The sequence below is a fragment of the Macaca nemestrina genome, chromosome 1 (assembly GCF_043159975.1).
Source record: "Macaca nemestrina isolate mMacNem1 chromosome 1, mMacNem.hap1, whole genome shotgun sequence".
Taxonomy (NCBI): domain Eukaryota; kingdom Metazoa; phylum Chordata; class Mammalia; order Primates; family Cercopithecidae; genus Macaca; species Macaca nemestrina.
The window spans coordinates 172391041-172410027 of record NC_092125.1 but is presented as its reverse complement, the minus strand read 5'-3'; the positions used below and the strand labels follow the sequence as shown (position 1 = coordinate 172410027).

Below are 18987 nucleotides of genomic sequence, written 5' to 3'. Positions count from 1 at the left end.
TGTCTGAGCAGCTAAAAAGTTTCTTTGTTTTTAGCTGCTGATGCATACAGCGCCACTGAGGAGAATACAAACAAGTAGAGTCCTAAAGTGTTTATTTTGTCTAGGAAGACAAGCTAAACCAATTCGATTCCTTCCGTAAGATTTTCAAACCCTGTAGAAAACCAACAAGAAAAACAAAAAGAAAATGAAGACACTGTTCAACTCTTCACATATAGAATTTTTTTTTTAAAAAAGAATTGGTTATATTAGGATTAAAAAAAGATTTGGGACAAATATTTTAATAATCGAATTAGAGAATAAAAACTTTCTATTGTGATAGAAAAGTATTTTATTTTAAAAGCTCTGTTTTGATAAATAAGGCATTTGTTGTTGGCAAATATTTTATTGATCAGTCTAATTTGCATGATGAAATTCACCATTCTGACATGAATCTGTCATTACCATTAGGGAATCCAATGCCTGTACAAAAGTTATTTATGATAGATGACAAAGAGTTAGAGCTGGATGTATTTTTTTTTAAAGTTTCCAAGGTTTTGTGGGTGTTTCTGTTGGTGAGAATTCTTGAAGTGCAGGAGGTTTGGAGTTTTGCCACAGACAGGTTATTTCATGGGATTATGGTCACTGTTCATTTTCACACAGGTTCCAAAGCCTGAATATCCAGACAGTGTTGTCTGATAAACAGATGTAATGCACCAAGTCTGCTTAGAATAAAGAGCAACAGACTGTGAGCACATGTTTAGGACTCATTTAAACTCATCAGCATAGTCTAGCTCATAGTTCTCTGTCTCTGGTCTACTTTTGAGGTAGCTTCTTGCTGGTAAAGTAACAAGGAATTATTTTTTCTCTCCTACAATTTGCTGCAGAGACTCATGGGAAATTCATTTGCATACATCTTGTTACAAAGACTGACTACTTCCTGGCTTAGACAAAGTGTTGCCTGATAAACAGACTTAACACACAAATGCCTGTCTGGAATAAACAACGGCAAGCTGAGATTTACATTTCCATTATCAAAGATAATCTCTTTCCCAGTATATGAGAATTAAGAACCTGTTCTTTAAAACCAGGTCTGTGCTCCTGATGTTTTATACTAAAATCACATCATGTGTCAGTTGGGGTTGATTTTTACAAAGAAACACAAAACTTGTTGGGATGTGAAGATTGTATGACAGAGGTAAATGTACCTTTTGGGGGGCCTTTATGAGTTTCAAAACCAGGTTTTCTTGCATTATTTTCTTTGAGCCACACAACATCCTGTTAAGTAGTTAGGCAAAATGATCAGTAGTGTCTCCATTTTACAGATGAAGACACTGAGATCCAGCATAGTTAAAGGATATAGCTGAGGTTTTTAGGACACCATCTTTTTACCATTTCATACTCCTTTCAGTGGTGGAATATGAATGCAAGAAAATTAGTACTTTAAGGTGCTACCTGGACTTAAATAGCATGTTTTTACTTGATAGAGGGCATTTTATTATTTCAATAAAATTTTGTACAGACATCCAGGTACATGAAAATAATGCATGTAGATTATAACTCAGGCTTCGTTTTCATTTGAAGCATGTATTTGATAGTAGGAAAGAATGCAGGGAAATTTTCTACATTAAGTGGTATAGATCGCTGTATGAGTAATCTTCAAGTATATATCATTCTGTTGAAGAACTCCAAGAACCTAGTGTTATGATTAATTTTGATTGTGAAAAAAGTGACTAAACGGGGAAATTAAGCACAATTCTGCTATGCAGTAATGTTGCAGGGATGGCTTTTTAAGCAGGTCTTTGTTTACATGGGAGTGGGTAGGTGATCCGGTAGACTCAATAACTTGAGTTCTGAATTAATCAGCAGGCACCGCTGTGAACACAGCACCTCTTATGGGGAAAACAAAATTCAAAATGATTACCTAGACATTTTAGTTTGGTTTAGTCAAAGGGTCTTGTCAAAGAAAATGTGAGAAGTTGTAAACTTAATCAAAGTATCGTGTTTGCCTATCTTTTATAATCACCAGCTTCTTACCATTGACTTCGTTTATAACATCACTGAGAAAGCTGATCATTACTTGAAATTCAGCCTCATGTGAAGATTGAAGGTTTAATGATTGAGTCATTTTGTCATTACTTTCAGAGTGACTGAATTTGTCATTTTTAAAGCTTAGAAATGATCCTCCTCTCACTGTCATAACACAACAATAGTTATGCCATTTCATTTTTTTTCTCAACGTGTTAGAACTGTGTATCATTCTGCAACCTCCTTGTGCATGTAGAAAAATAACACATTGATGAGTAGGTGATAAGGCAGTTGACTCACTCTTCAACTTAAACAGTCTTTTCATCGTACACAGTACCGACTAAACAGATGGGCCCTGGAATACCAACATTAATGGAACACCAGAAAAATTGAATTTCTGTAAATTTAATATATCACAAACTCATGGCCAGAAAGGCATTACAAAAAGAAAAGTTTTGAGAAAGAAAATGGTAGTAACCTAGATTATGTAACAATCTTAAGTAGGCCTTGACAGTACAGTACAGGGGAGTGACTAAGGGGTGGATCTCCAGAGCAGCTGGCAGCCCCCAGGGTGGTCTGGTGGAGGGAACCCTTCCAAGTGGCGGCTGCAGCAACACAGACCTTGCTCCCTGTCTGAATCAGGAATAGAGGAGATGAGGACCAATGTGTGCAAACTAGCCTGGTCCTTCTGGAGCTAGGAGTTCCCCTGCACCCCGCCACAGTTCCCCATCTCCCTTCGATAAAGGACTCACTCTGCATACATTAATTACTACAGTTACCATGTACATATATCTAGACAAACACTCAATTCTAGCTTGCTGGGAAAGTTATAAAGATCAAATTTTGTATTTAAAATCCAGTAATGATAAGATTTCCCACTTAAAGAACCACAGAGTGTTTCCATTTTTAAAGCTGAAGAAAACTTTTATGGTATGACTCACCTCATAATTTATCTGTTTTAGGAACGAGGTTATTGTATGTCAATTTTTCATTAAGCGGGCCACAGTTGTGTACATTACTTGACCTTAAATATTAGTTTGGTTATTCACTGAGCTTAGAAGATTTTATTCATTCTCTGGAAATGCTAATAATAATTGCATATTTTCGGTGGTCCAGATTTAGTAATGGTGTTACAGATTTCTGTTTGTTCTTAACCAGACCGTGATGGATAATATTATATTTAGCTGATGGTGTTGTATTCATCAATGTTTACCCTTATGCTACAAATTGTATATACATATGTACACCTGTGTGCTGACATTATACATTCTCAAATAAGGTTTTTCAAATATTTTCCTCACACTTCAGTCTTTAAGGTCACGGTCATACTGGAAAAAGTAGATAATTTTCCTAAATATTATAAAGTATTGCAATAATCATTTCTTTTGTAACTGCAGCTGTGAGACTAATAAGCAAAATGTGACTATTATAGCTATTTGATTTTCTGGATTTCGTTAATGTAATAAACTTATGGTACTGACTGATCAAAATAGAGTAATTTTAATAATTATGTTACTCATAAGAACAGAAATTATTTTTCTATTATAACCTTTATAGATGTCAAAAATTGAATTCTTTGGCCTGACTCTTTTGCAGAGTACTTATCTTTCCAAACTCTAAGAAACTAAAACTTATCGAAATTTTGAACATCTTTAAGGTCCAAAATTGTAGAGGATAACCGCTTATTACACTCAGAGTGTAATCACCCTTACTCCTTACTTTTACCTCAGAAATGTTCCTAACTCTTCATTTATTTGCAGGAAAGTATTCACTTCTGTCTTTGTCTTTTAGTTTTTATACTACAAGCGACTCTAGCTCATGAGAGTGGAATTTTCACTTTATTTCTTTCACTAATATTTTTGGGTTTGGATGCCTTCTGGTTTCTTCATACCGTCTTTTAATTTGGGAGATTTAAAACTGGACATAAAATTCTAACAAAGGCTCTTCAGACTTCATCTTTAGCCAAATCATTATGCATGTAGGGAGGCTGAAATGTAGGCTATATTATTTTTCTAGTGGAGCCAGAATTTATGCCTTTATGGTCCATAGACTTTGGTTGCTGTCATGTTGATGGACCAGGAATGACGTTGGTTTGTTTTAGGGTGGGAAGGGTTCCTCACCAGTGTGTCTGCTTTTCCTTTATCAAGCAACTTACAACAGCAGTTGTGAGGATTTTGAGGTAGTCTACAGACACCAGAATATGGTGGGTTTCTCTTAATCTTTGTAATTTTTAAATGTGTGAAATATTCCTCCATCATTCATCATTTTAACCTGTATACATTTCTGGAGGGCCTCCTATGTGTCAGATACGGCCTTCAGCTCAGCCTCTGTGCTGCGTGGGCCAGTAGATCATAGGAGATGATTGCCTGCAATTTCTAAACACTGTGTAAGATTTCCAAACCACTCACAAACCAGAGGGATATGCCTTATATTCCCTTGCCAGGTCTCAAGAAGCAAGGCATCAAGCAGAGATAAAGGACTTTTTGCCCTCCTTTCTCATCTTAGAAGTCCCACTCCCCTTTCAGGTGTAAGCTTAGTATATTTTTCAGTCACTGACAGTGGTTCAGTATTAGAAAGCCGAACAACAATTGAAAATTCATCTCTTCAGTTCAGCGGTTATTGAACTCCTTGGCTGGGCCAGGCACCCTGTGGCAAGTACCGGGGATAAGAGAAGAGTAGGAAGGAACTCTTCTTTAGAAGCTGACATTCTCAGGAGATGGTTTAAACAGACCTAACTACAGCATAATATTAATCACACTGTAAGAGATACGTTTGCAATGAAAGAAGGACTGGAGAGGACAAAATGTTTAATTCTAGGTGAAAGGGAAGATTTAGCAATATTCTATCTTTGTTTCTTGCCTAAAGAACATAAAATACATGGAAGGGATATTTATATTTTTGCCTCATCCATTTTACCATACTAACATGTTTTTGTCATTCCTCACCTTCCCCAAAGGAGTACTGAAGTTTCATTCTGAAGAGGAGTAGACCTGAGGTTTGAGGAGCCGTATATGTATACATGTAGCAAATCCAGTACAAGATTTCCGTTCTTGCACTGTACAAGCGTTTGGAAGCAGAGACTAATATGTAGGCATTAGGATTTATTTTATTCCTTTCCCTAGTGATTACGTTGACAGTGAACTATCTTTGTCTGAGTACTCCGGCAATATAGTTGTAGGCGCCATAAAACTGCATAGATGGATGGCTACCAGTTCAATTAAGAGTTCTTAACCTAGCCTCGCACATGCAAAGCCTGTCTATTTTAGGTTTAAATTTCTGCTCATAAATTTTTTAAAAACCCAAAGAAACATTGCTTTTCAAGGTTAGGTTGAAGTCTAAGTTTCCTTAAACAAAAAGCAAATCCTTAGATAGGAAAAAAAATTGATAACCCTAATGTACTTCCTTATAAGAGCATTTCCAACCCCATCCTTTAAACACAGTGTGAGTAAATACTCTCTTCATTGTAATATACAAATCTTCTGGCTTTCAACCAGTAAGCAAGAGAAACTCACTGGTATGGGAGACTCGGATACAAGAAGAACATCCAGTTCTATGCAGTTGGGTTTGTTTTCTTAGGTTCCTAATTATTTAAGGTGGTAGAAATCGATCAACCACGTGATATTTGTCCAAAAGAGTAAGACACAGTTACCTTGGCTTCTGACAGGTGTCTATGGAGTATATAAAGGAGAAAAGTAAATTAATTGTTAACCTTCTTGATAGTGTTTTAATGCAAATGTTTGAGAAAGAGATCTTTCATTTGTATCAATTATGCATGGGTAGAAATTAATTTGTAATTCTGGTCACCTGGTTGGCTCCGCACTTAACAGCATCAGTGACCTTTTGCAATACCGGAAAGAGTGTCCATGCATCCTCAGCAGAGAATAGCACTAAGACTGGGTAGTTTTCCTCCTCCTTGGCTGAAAAAGAAAATGGTATTGAACTGCCCAGGGTAGAAAATAATTATTGAAGTTTTGAGATCATGTACATTTTCATGTAGATGTTTGGCTTTGCCTGCCCCTTACCTGGCAGGATGGTGCATTTTAGTATGCAGTCCTCAGATGGATAGCAGTGTCCCCAGCTTTGGAATAAAACTAGAAAAAATAAATTCCGTTTTCAGTTTGGCTAGATGCCTTCTCCAGTGTTTGTATCTGAGCTTTCACGAGAACGCCGCGGCCCCTTGCAGACCAACTCTGAGCATTTTCTTGCCACTCACTCTTTTGCTGTTGGTTTGCTTATTTTTCTGTGGCTTGGAATTTTAAACTTTCTTTCAACATACCTAATATTCATCTTTTATTGCTGTTCATGTTTTCTATTATACTATATTTCTGTAAAGGTAGGTGGCAAACCAAATATAAACAAAAAGTGAAAAGAAGAAAGAAGTCCACTTTCAGATTATATATTAAAAAAAAATTTAGCATCTTTCCTTATCCCTTTTTGCCTTAATATTAATGGATAAATATCAGAAGTGTAATTGACTATTGTATATCTAATAATTGAGATAAAACTATTTTCCATTTATTCATAGAGAAGTGATTAATTATAAAGATATTATACGTAGAAGTAGTACATGGATAGAGATGTATGTTTGCTAGTATTATTCCAAAGAAAATGTTATGTTTGGCTGAATTTTATGTGTCTGTTTCAGGACATGATCAAGAATTTTAATTTTCCCTAAAACAAAATTAGATATTTTGCTTTCATTTTAGTTATAGAAATTAATGGTTTAAGATTGTCCAGAACAAAAACAATGGAGGTATGTCTTTCTCCTAAAACATACTGAATTACTACTCAAAATATTTAATGTGTAATTTCTAATGGTAAAATTATAGGCTTGTTCCCTAGAAGAAAAAGAAGGTAGTTATGCTGTATTTTTCAATTGTTTGTTATATCTATAATATTAATTTGTGTAGTTAAAAATTTAAATATGGATCAATGTAAATTTGTTTGCATTTCTAATTTTTAGTCCAGGTTTTGTATTTTTGTAGTTTATTCTGAAGGATTTCTCTAAAGGTTTTTGGCATGTAGTAATACATTTTGTTTGTGTCTTCTCTGCGGCAATTGTTACAGAACGATAAAAGCTGTCACTTTGCCAGACTCAAATAAAAATTCACTTTTTAGCATCTTCTGTTATTTAATCCTTTGAATCAACATAGAATTTTTGCTGTAGTCACCAGGTTAAGATTATCTGAAAATTTAAAAATAGATCTTTTCACTATAGCACTTATAATTAAAATCTTCGTTTGCTTAAAAGCAGGGAATCTTTTAAAGTAATAAATTAGCATTTCTAGACCTAAGGTCACTAGTAGTGCCACTTCTTTCTGCAGCATGTCCAAGAAAGAGAACGGTGATGCTATAACTCAGTTGCTATAGAAGTAATATTTTCTGTTTAATCACAGTTAAGTATCATGACCTTTTGACCTTACATTAAACTTGCAGAAATGTGGTCAAATTTCAGACAACTAATTCTAAACCTGTGAAGTCAAGGTGAAGTTAGGATTCAAGCTCTCCACAGATACAGAGATTTTGTTGAAAAACCTTTTTTTTGTTTGCTATTAAACAATGTTGTAAACGACTTCAAGTCTCAGACAACACTTTCTTTTTATATCAAAAACTTTCCACTTGAAACATTTTGCCTGTTTTTTCTCTCCTCTCCCCCAAAAATGTACCATAAATATGCTTGTTTCTAATTTTGTGAAATTCTTTTGATCTAAGTTAATTTTTATCTCATTTAAAAATTAAGTTACTTTGATTTTTAATTATTTCATTTAGAAATTAAGTTAATCGAATTCCTTTTTTAGTTTGAAAGTATGATTATATTTTTTAAATTAAAAAATGTTTAATTCTATAAAGGTGTACAAAAATCTGTTTTTGCAAACACATCCTTGTAGGATCTCCCAAATGCATCAGTACAAGAAAAAAATCATTCTTATAAAGTAGGGGAAACTTGTACCTTCGGAAAGACTGCTTTGAGTTAAGCAGTTATTTCAAGAAAACGTGATGGAATATTAGGACTCTAGTATTTAATGGTGTTAGTCTGCGTAGTCTGTTGCTGGAATGTAGAGCTAAATATCAACAGAACTTGTTACTGTTGTTTGGGTTGCTTTTATATACCAGCTTCAAAATATGTTTTGACACTTTATTATGTTCTGAATCAAGCTTCAGATGTGTGTAATGAAGGATGAAGTCTTTATCAGACTCGAGTGTATAAATAGTGGAGAAGAGCAGTTTGGAAATGGTCTAAGAGAATGGTTGCTGAAGAGCTTCAAGTTGTGATCTGGCAAAAGCCAGTGCCACTGTAGGTGTCCGCAAACCGGAGTGTCCTCTCTAAAGGCACAGGTTGCTGCTGCGTTTCCCTGTCTTTCTTTTCTCTTTCCGTCCTTTCTTTTCTTCATGTCTCATGTCATTTCTGTAACGTTCCCATTCTTAGTTTATAGGTTGAACCTTTTGAGAAAGTCTGGCACCTCTGATCCACTTTCCCTTGCAGACCCTGTAATTTTTGGCTGTATTTTTATGTTTTTCAGATTCAAGTCAATCTGAAAGTCCCAGCCAGCCAAGTGACGCTGACATTAAGGACCAGCCAGAAAATGGTAAGTTTAGCTTGGGACTCTAGCTGCTGCTTTCAGAGTCCACAGCAGCCAGCAGGCCGACTAAGTGTGAGGATTTGGGGGCCTACCCTATAAGTAGCCCACGGTAGGAACAACTCCAGAGACTTGGAAAAACTTAAGTAGATTACTTTTAACAGGGCAACTTCTTGTTCTGTGGATCACCCCAGCAGCCTCAGGACCCCTGGCCCTAAACACTATTAGGGTGCCCATGAGAACCTGAATTCCCAAGAAAGTTGATTACCCAATTAAACTATGAGAAGTGGGGTTAATTTACCAAATCAGATTTTTTTAATAGCGTTAAGTGAGGAGTCATGGCTTTTTCATTTCATTTTAATTCTTTAATGTGGCAAATGCCCCGTGATCATCTTCACTAGTGATTTAAGATCATTCATTCACAAGCAGTTTTAAGCCTTTTGCGAGCTCAACACTTTGCCAATTCCTATAAGAAAAAAAAAAAATCTATGCTTTGAAGGATTTTTCTACTTTAAATTGTCTAAAATAAAATAGTGAGGATACAGGACAGCATTAAATTCCACAGCTGCATAAATATCTAAATTTTCTGTTGCAGATGCTTTATTAAAATAGAACACACAGTATATGTGAATATCATAGTATCTGGTAAAATGTGGAACTTGTGACAGGCACTACAAGTATGAAAAAGATTATCATGGGTTGGAATTTTATATTGAATAAAACTCTCAGTTTCAATAAAAGCAGAGACATGAACTAGCAGTACCTAGTATACCAAACATTGTATTAGATACTTTCACAGACACCATCTCATAAAATTCAAAAATCTTCTTCTTTGCTGATAGCACTGAGGACTCTGGTGGAATGCTTTACCTTGAAGGGCCTGTGGGGAGAATATGCCACTGTGATTAAAAGCTCAGGCTGTGGGCTGGGTGTGGTGGCTCACACCTGTAATCCCAGCACTTTGGGAGGCTGAGCTGGGCAGATCACAAGGTCAGGAGTTCAAGACCAGCCTGGCCAACATGGTGAAGCACTGTCTCTACTAAAAATGGAAAAATTAGCCGAGCGTGGTGGCACATGCCTGTAATCCCAGCTACTTGGGAGGCTTAGGCAGGAGAATTGCTTGAACCTGGGAGGCGGAGGTTGCAGTGAGCCGAGATTGCGCCATTGCACTCCAGCTCTGGGCAACAGAGCAGGACTCCATCTCCGGGTTGCGGGTGGAAGCTCAGGCTGTGACCTGCCTCTGCTATTTCTTCTTACCTGTGTGATACTGAATAGGTTATTTAACCTCTCAGATTTATTCCTCTAAAACAGGATAATAATATTACCTGCTTGTGGAAGAGTTAAGTAAGATAATATGTGTAATATGCTCATCATAATATCTCTGATAGAGTTTATGCTTTAAAAATGTCAGCTGTGGTTCATTATGACTTTTATTATTTTTCTTGTCAATATAATTCTACCATACTTTGTTTTTCACCCACTTTGAATGACCCCATTGCTTGAGTCTCTTCCTTTTGTTATTCTGTACATTGTTCCATGTTGATCTCCATCCAATCTTTGGAAAAGATAGGTAAACGGAATTATATTGGTATTGTGGGGTGAAGGATCAAGATTACCACATTAGATATCCTATCACTCATTTTTCCGGATATGTTTCATTTCCTACCCATGAGAAATTTGATTACATTGCTGGCTTCTAGCATTAAATAGGGACTGCCTGGCAATTCCTCTCCTCATCCTGGTATTTTGGTGATATTTTCTTTATCAAAGTTGTCTTTTTAAAGCAGGCAGTAAAAAAAAAAAAAAAAAAGAGAACTCTGGAGGTTTGTTTTTAGTGTCATATACGCTACATCTTATTTTTTGTTGACATTTTAAAGAGTGGTATTTATAGACTAGTTTCATTCTTTATTTTCCACTTGACTCGCAGGTGATGCTTCAAAGTTTCACTTTTTTCTACATATTGTATTTGTGCATAATCTCCCTAAAGATGTCTCCAGAGGTATAATTTTATTTTCATCTTCAAAAATGTGTGGACTGTACGGGTGTGTAGTTCGCGTATTTAGGTCTGGCCGCCCCTCTAGCATGCCTGCGATTCATCTGTCTTCATAAAATGGCCAACAAGCTGTTCACATGCAAATATAAATTGAGAGCATGAGAGGCCTGGCATGCCTTTCTGGAGCTGCCTGCAATCCCAATATTGTGTGTTTCCCATTCCAGAAAGCAACCAGGATTGAGCCTGGATTTTTCGGCCAAAGGCAGAGAGATACTAGCCAAGTTCACTTTTAACCTCAGATCACTTGATGCTACCTCAAGGATTTACACTGTCATTTTGCGGAAATCGTGTGAGTTCAAAGAAAGAAAGTATTAATATCGAGGAGATAAAGTAATAAATTCCTGTCTTTCAGTTTTCTGTTTGTTTCAAAGAAAAAGTAGTAGAAGCTGGTTTATCTTAGCCCTAGTTGAAGAATTATCAGCCTACTCAATTTGCTGCCTCTTGTCAGTCTCAGATGAAGTTAGTGGAGGAAAAATGATTTTCCTCTCTTCCTTAAAGACATCTAATCCCAAAAGGAATAAATGAAGATTCAGGGCTTGGTATTGACACGCATTAGATAAGGTTCCACTCTCTGGTGTTGCGTTGATCAAGAGAATGTTTCCTCTTCTTCATTACCTCAGGATATGAAGATGAATTCCTGAGAGGTTCTTGTGTGTTTTGTTTTTGTTTTGAAAGAGGGAACTCTCATAGGTGTATCAACAAAGCTCTAAGACATTTTGGAAGATGTAACAGACTTGATTCTTCAAATAAAATGGGAACTCGTTACTTCACATAGATGTATGTATGTGTGTGTGTGTGTGTGTGTGTGTGTGTGTGTGTGTATGTTTGTATATATGGGAAGGAAAATAATTTTTTTTTTACCCTAGCTCTTGAGAAAGGTAATGGGAAACGAATGGTATTTCCCTACTAAACCATGGAGAATGAATAGACAAATGGTAATACACTGTTTCATCCCAAATCGTAAACTGGGCCATGTAACTTTACCTAAAGTGGATGCAGCTGTTTCTTCCCTGGCCAACTAGTCTGTTTTTTTCTGTGGAATTTTTGCTTTCTTTTCTTGTACTCCCTTAAGACTCAACTGTAAAAGAAAACAAATCTTTGCCCAATTAGAGCATTAGATGGGAATTTTGAAGGAATTATCTGAAGCCCAGAGATAAAATATCAGAGTCTCTGAAACTCAAAATTGGTATAGTATAATGGGTAAAAACTCTGCTTCTGGAGTCAAACGGACCTGAGTTCAAATTAAGTAATAGCTGAGCGACTGAGTAAGGTACATGCCAATCTCAGCTTTCTTACCAATAAAATAGAAATACCAAAAGGAGGCCAGGTGCAATGGCTTACACCTGTAATCCCAGTACTCTGGGAGGTCAAGGTGGGTGGATCACTTGAGGTCAGGAGTTCGAAACCAGCGTGGCCAACATGGTGCCTATCTCTACTAAAAATACAAAAATTAGCCAGACATAGTGGCACATGCCTGTAATCCCACTACTCGGGAGGCTGAGGCAAGAGACTGTCTTGAATCCAGGCAGCAGAGGTTGCAGTGAGCCAAGATGGTGCCACTTCATCCAGCCTGGGTGACAGAGCAAGACTCCATCTCAAAAAAAGAAAAGAAAAGAAATACTAAAAGGACGTATCTCATGAGTGTTAAACTGAGAATATGCATACAAAATAGCATTCTGCCTGGTTCACAGTAAGGACTCAAAGGAAGGTTATCATTACTACCTTCCAGTTAAAGCTTGTCATGTTTACAACGAGTACGTATATCCAAGAGGTCCAAAGCTGGGAGCCTTCGAGTGGAAGGGGATGGCGTCAGAAATATACCAAGACTTTTAGAGACATCTTTTGTGGGTACTTACCCTGCTCTGAAATGTCAGACATAGTTCCCAAATCCCCACAATCCCCATGGTGCCACGTCTGTTTTCCCATTTTGTTTTATCCTGACAATCTGTTCATCTCCCATGAGTTTGAGAACCAGGGAATTGCAAAAAGGATTCAGAGTTGCTGGAACCTTCAGAATGAGTGCTCAAGAAGGTGATTCTGGAAAGAAGAGACTCCTCCTAGATGTCTTTAATTTTAGCTGAGTTTTTCCTTGGCACAAACCAAATAGAATCTGGCTTATTAAAAACTATAAGCTGATTAAGGGTAGGATTTATGACAAATTCCTTTTTAAAAAGATCCTTCACAGTACCTAGATCTGTGCCTTGAACTTAGTGGGTACCTAGTACTTATTTGCTTAATGAATAAAATTAATAAGTAGATGAATATATTGTCATTACTTCCAAATATTTTTGGAGTATCTGTTCACTGTTGATTTACCTAGAGATTTTAAGGAAAAAACAACAAAACAAAACGCTCTGGGGAAGCTGAAAACCTAATTTGGGTATGGGGGAAGGCTGTGCTCAGACACATGGACAGAGATTAACAGATGTAACTAGTAGGTCTAGGAAACCAAAACTGAGGGCTAGGTACTAATGGAAATAGGACATCAAGTTGTCCCTCTCCACTTCCTGCCCGCCCCCACCCCCACTTCAATGAGCAGGTGTGGTCAGATGTTTGAAATATCACCATTTCAGTTTATGCATGATGCTTGATTACCATAGGGAATGCAGTTCAGACAAAGTTCCCAGCTCTGATTGGTATCATTTAATCCTTTGGTGTATCACTGAATCTGGATTTTCCAGAGCTCCTGAAGGTTTTAAGCCTCATTTGTTGGACTTTTGACTTAGAACATCTATTTAAACAACCTTTGTGAACTCCCCTGATATACTCTGGTTACTTTAAACATATTTATGGGACAGAGCATTTGAAGTGCCTGCCTGATATTTACAGGGCCTGTGAACAGTCCTCCAAGCTTGCATTCTGTGGTGCATCAGGTCAGTCATTAACGAGGGTAAAGCTCATGTGATAGCCGTCTTATTTAATTCAAGGCACGCTTCTGTAGGGCTGCACTGAGTCAGTGTCTGAGGCAACAGTATTGGCCAACGTTGGCACTCTGAAAACACACCCCCACTGGCTCTCACTGTTATCCGTGAAAGCACCTTTAACTAAAAAAAGAAAATGTGGGACTCCCTTACCAGAAAGAAAGGCTATCTTCACCTGGTTATCTTTCCCTTCTATTTGCTATTTCTCATCACCTGCACAGCCTGCTAGTAATAACTTTATCTTAGTGGTTTTTAAAATGTGATATTTATAACAAGAAATCAGAGTTGGTATTTAGATGATTTCATTTAGGTTTAATCATGTTTGTTCCTCCTCATTTATCTGGTAGTTGCACATATGTTGGTGGCATCAACCCTCAGATGGGTCTTTGCAATCAGTGGAAGCCCATTAATCATGATGCTTGCCCCAGATTTTGAAAATTTCCAGCTCTACCTGCCAATTTGAAAATTACCCTGGAGTATTGGTAGAATCTAGCTTTCATGTTCACCATCTTCATTTGTGCCGTTCGCATCCTGAATTGTTAAAAGAGGTGTCATTGTTAAATGTTGCTAGGTGAACAAGGAATGTACTTCTTTTCATCCACAATTGTTGGTATTTCATGCATTATTATTTAACTCATTGAATTTTTAATGTTTATGAAATAAGTTTTAATGCTACTGACTTCCCGACTTAAGATTTATGTGTAGGGCCGGCCACAGTGGCTTACACCTGTAATCTTAGCACTTTGGGAGGCCAAGGCGGGTGGATCGCTTGAGGTAAGGAGTTCAAGACCAGCCTGGCCAACATGGTAAAACCCATTCCCTACTAAAAATACAAAAAAGAAAAACAAAAAATTAACTGGGCGTGGTGGCAGATTCCTGTAATCCCAGCTACTCAGGAGGCTAAGGCAGGAGAATCGTTTGAACCCAGGAGGCAGAGGTTGCAGTGAGCTGAGATCGCACCACTGCACTCCATCCTGGGTGACAGAACGAGACTCCATCTCAAAAAAAAAAAAAAAAAAGATTTATGTGTAGGATTTACTTTGTAATTTGGGGCTGAGAAAAGAAACCTATAAATTTCTTTTTCTCTTTCTGATAAACATTTTTTATCTGACATTATTCTCTTTAAAAATTGTGGGCCTTCTTGTTTAATGTTTTAAATTGTTTTTACTACCTCCTCACATGTATAGTAGATATATTACAATGTTATATTGCAATATTTATATCTAGTGGGAAGGCAAAATAAAATTGATAATTCAAAACTGCAAAAATGGTCACTGCTGGATGGACTGCTTGTTTTAGGAACTGTTTTGATTAATGTGTCATTTAGTTGGGTGATTTAAAAAATTTTGGAGGCAATACAACCTTACAGTTTATGTTTTACTGGGAAAAAAGGAGCATTCGAGCACCATTGACTTGTAAATGCAATTTATCAATATTTCATAATTTGCATGACTTTCTTTTACAATTACCTAGCAACAGTTCTTCTCTGCAGTGTTCTTTCAAAAAACCCCGCAGGGACAGACACAGTAGAGTGACCACCAAAATAGCAGCAATAACAGTTATGATCAATATTCTAAAATATGTAAAGGTCCCAACTCAGGGAGACATTAAAACCTAAATGCCTTCTGGTTTCCAGATCTGTATAATTAAATTCTGACTGATGAATTTTCAGCAATGCAATGGAGCTAGTCTCTCTTCTTTAAGAGACTAGGGAACTAGAATTTGGTTTCATCTGAAATTTCAGTCTGAAACTAGGTGAATTTTGCTTTCTTAAGTATGGTTAGCAGGTGTGACCCATCATTGTTTGCAAACGCTCCTTAGAAATGCCTCCAGACAAAGGAAATTCCTGAGTCTTGCTCTGTGAAAGATGAGGTGCCATCCTAGGCTGGGGGCTTCCCCAAGTGCATGACGCACTGGAAGCTGCAGAGCTTAAGCCACAGGATCCAGTGTACTTAAGGCGCCTTTTCAACTGAAAAATGGGGGGTGTGGGGGGAGATTTGTAGCCATTTTAAAGTAGTCTTATCCTCACACATTATGAGTGTTTTATTGTCTACACGCGGAGAATAACTAGCTGAACAGACTTTAGGTTAGTTGGCTAGTAGCCAAAATAGGAAATGTTTTAGATCCTATTCCCCTGATTTTCAAGTTCTAAAATGGACTGACTGGGTGGTCTGTTTCAGACATCTTCCCCTCCCTGCTCCCCCTACCTCCAACCCTTCACACACAAAGAGTTACACAGGAAAGAAGGAAAAAAAGGGATTTCTTTCTGGTCCTCAAATTCATTTGTGCCTGTGACTCTTGTCCCAGGAGAGACCCAGGAGTGCCCATTGAATGTAACATTCCAAGTAGAAAAGCATTTTAACGTGTGTATTTAGAATGTGTCTGGAATTGTGTAAATATGTACATAGATCTAGATTCTAAAAATATGAAAATATGAAGCAATACAATTTATGCAGTATCTGAATTGGGCTCAAAAAGGAAATCAGATGAGAAGCCGTCATCAAATCACAGTGCGGTAGAAGGTGCACCTGGTGTTTGGCTACAGCTCCATCTGCCATTGCTCTGTTTTCCCTGTGATCTAAGCCTGGAACTAGTGTGACAGGACCCTTTGACAGAGATATCCTTAGAAGGACCACTTCTAATGGCCACTTTCCATACCTCCCCATCAATTAAAAACCAGTGTGGTGAAAGATCAGGGGGGCGAGCTGGGGTCAGGAATTGGGTATGAGCTTTCCATGCCACAAATAATAGGGTCACTTCTGATTTTAAATGGGAATGTGAATTTGTTGTTTTTCAGCCTGTCATTATTTTTTGGAAGGAATTACCTATTTGTGGATAATATTAGTAAACTGAATGTAATATAAATAATGTATTTGGGGATTTGGAGTCACTAATCCAGATTGATTAGTTGCCTGCTAGAAAAAATTCATGTGGCCACAAGGATTTTTGGCACCTTTTCTCCCTGCAGCTTCCTCATTCTTTTTCTCTTCTTCAGGTTTTACAGAGCTCCGGGCAACTCTTTTCCCCCTGGCATTAGTTTGTCGTTAAGGAAATCTACTGGGATATCTCAAATAGGGATGGAGGGGAGGGGGTACTATTTGCTGCAGATTACTCTGCCCCATCTCAGTTGTGAATTTCTATACTTGGTTGATTTTAACCCAAAGGGAACCAGGGAGTCTCATATGGCTTATCCACAGGCATCATATGGTGAATATCCAAAAAGAGAAATGTAAGGATATTGTGGCAGGGCTCAGCAAAATAGGAATAGCTTTCCAACAATCTCTCCACGAAAGAAAGTCAGTGTTTGCTTAGATCTCTGTAGGTATTTTACAACCAGAGAGCTTCTCAGCCAGTAGCACCTGTAAACTCAGAGATGAACAAGAAGAAGGCAAATCACAGCTTCTGAACAGGTCAAATTAGCAAAAGAGACTTGCCATTAAAAAGCCTGACACTGAGCATCTGTTAAGGGAAAATCAGTTGTCCAAGTCACTTAAAGACTTGTACCTCAGTTTTCTCATAAGTAATTTAACAGATTGTTCTTAAGAATTTCTGGATAGGCCGGGCGCGATGGCTCACACCTGTAATCCCAACACTTTGGGAGGCTGAGGCGGGCAGATCACCAGGTCAGGAGATTGAGACCATCCTGGCTAACGTGGTGAAACCCTGTCTCTACTAAAAAAAAAAAAAAAATACAAAAAAATTAGCTGGGCATGGTGGTGGGCGCCTGTAGTCCCAGCTACTCGGGAGGCTGAGGCAAGAGAATGGCGTGAACCCAGGAGGTGGGGCTTGCAGTGAGCCAAGATCGCGCCACTGCACTCCAGCCTGGGCGACAGAGCAAGACTCCGTCTCAAAAAAAAAAAAAAAAAAAAAGGTATTGCTGGATATATTTGTGCTAGCTATTGCATATTTGCATATGTTAAGGGAGTACAGAGATAGAGCAGACATCCTGCTCTTGAGAACCTGACAGTCTAGTAAAAGGGAAAAGATACCATTTGTTCATTCATTCATTCAACACTCTAAGAATCAGGCATGTTCTAGGCATCACACTGAGCAAAACAGAAAATCTTGCTCTTAATTGAGCTTACCTTCTTGGGGAAGGAGACAGTCAACTGGTTAATACACATGTCACATGCCGAGTGGCATCAAACATTATAAAACAAACTAAGGCAATATAAGGGATTAAAGAAGGGAGGTTATGGGTACTGTCTTATAAAGGGTGGTAAAGGAAGGTCTTTGTGATGTGTTGACATTGAGTTAAGTCCTAATGAAGTCAAAGAAGTGAATTATGCAGATATTAGGGACTTTTATTCTAATAAGAGGGAACGTTAAATACAACAACCCTGAGACATGCTGGAAGAACACTAAGGGGGTTGGTGTCGCTTGAAGAGTACAAACAAGGGAGAGAATAGTTGGAGATGAGTAGCAGGAAGGCAAATCATATTGGATCTTGTAAACCAAGGAAAAGATACGGCACATCCTTGAAAACCCATCCTCTGGAAGAATGCACATATGAGTCCATTCATTTCTCAATACAGTAGATATGTCCTGAGCCCCTACACTGTGATAGTCACTGTTCTAGATACTGAGTTTTCAATGGGAAGCAAAGTAGACAAAGTTTAGTGTGGAGTTGTACACAAAGGCCTAATTCATAGCATTGTTAAGGAATGAGACTCTTTGATTTGTCATGGCAATATCTTTTAGTACCTCCAAAGGTTTTCCCTCATGCATGTATTACTAAAAGCCAAGTTACTTGCATGGAATAATATTTGGTTTCACGTACCCAATTGTGTAAACAATTATTTTTCAAAAGGGAGGTCTAAATCTGTGGAGTTTCAGCTTAACCCTGCTCTTGTGACCCCATTAGATTATAACCCCCATGTCTCACATATATTCACCATGAAGGTGGATATTGTTCCTTAGTAGTTGCCAGATGTAGCACAATGGTGGCTCACGCCTGTAATCCCAGCACTTTGGGAGGCCGAGGCAGGTAGATCAGTTGTGGCCACGAGTTTGAGACCAGCCTAGGCAACATGGCAGAACCCCATCGCTACTAAAAATACAAAAATTAGCTGAGTATAGTGGTGCGTACCTGTAATCCCAGCTACTCGGGAAGCCGAGGCAGGAGAATAGCTTGAAACCAGGAGGAGAAGGTTGCAGGAAGCCGAGATAGCACCACTGTACCCCAGCCTGGGCAACAGAGCAAGACTCTGTCACCACACCCCTCCAAGACTGTCACCCACACCCCTCCGCCCCCGCAAGAAGGAAAAAACCAAGATGCCAAGTTAAATTTGAATTTCAGATAAACAATGAATAATTTTTTAGTATTGCATGAAATACACAAACAAAGTATTCATTGTTTATCTAGACCAAGTTTTGTATTTTATCTGGCAACCAGTTGTAATTCTCCACATACTCCTGTGGAGGTTACATA

At 37.9% G+C, this 18987-nt stretch overlaps 1 protein-coding gene across 7 annotated transcripts in view; it reads left to right on the top strand.

The window, feature by feature from the left end:
- LOC105495162 (nuclear factor I A) overlaps positions 1 to 18987 on the top strand; it is a 382111-nt gene that overhangs the window by 191658 nt on the left and 171466 nt on the right. For 6 of the 7 annotated variants that reach the window (XM_011764422.2, XM_011764425.3, XM_011764423.2 and 3 more), the window contains one exon: positions 8526 to 8591. The exons of the other annotated variant lie outside the window; for it this stretch is intronic. In XM_011764422.2, coding sequence (XP_011762724.1) covers positions 8526 to 8591 — 66 coding nt within the window. The remainder of the gene's footprint in view (positions 1 to 8525; positions 8592 to 18987) is intronic. 7 annotated transcript variants of the gene reach the window in all.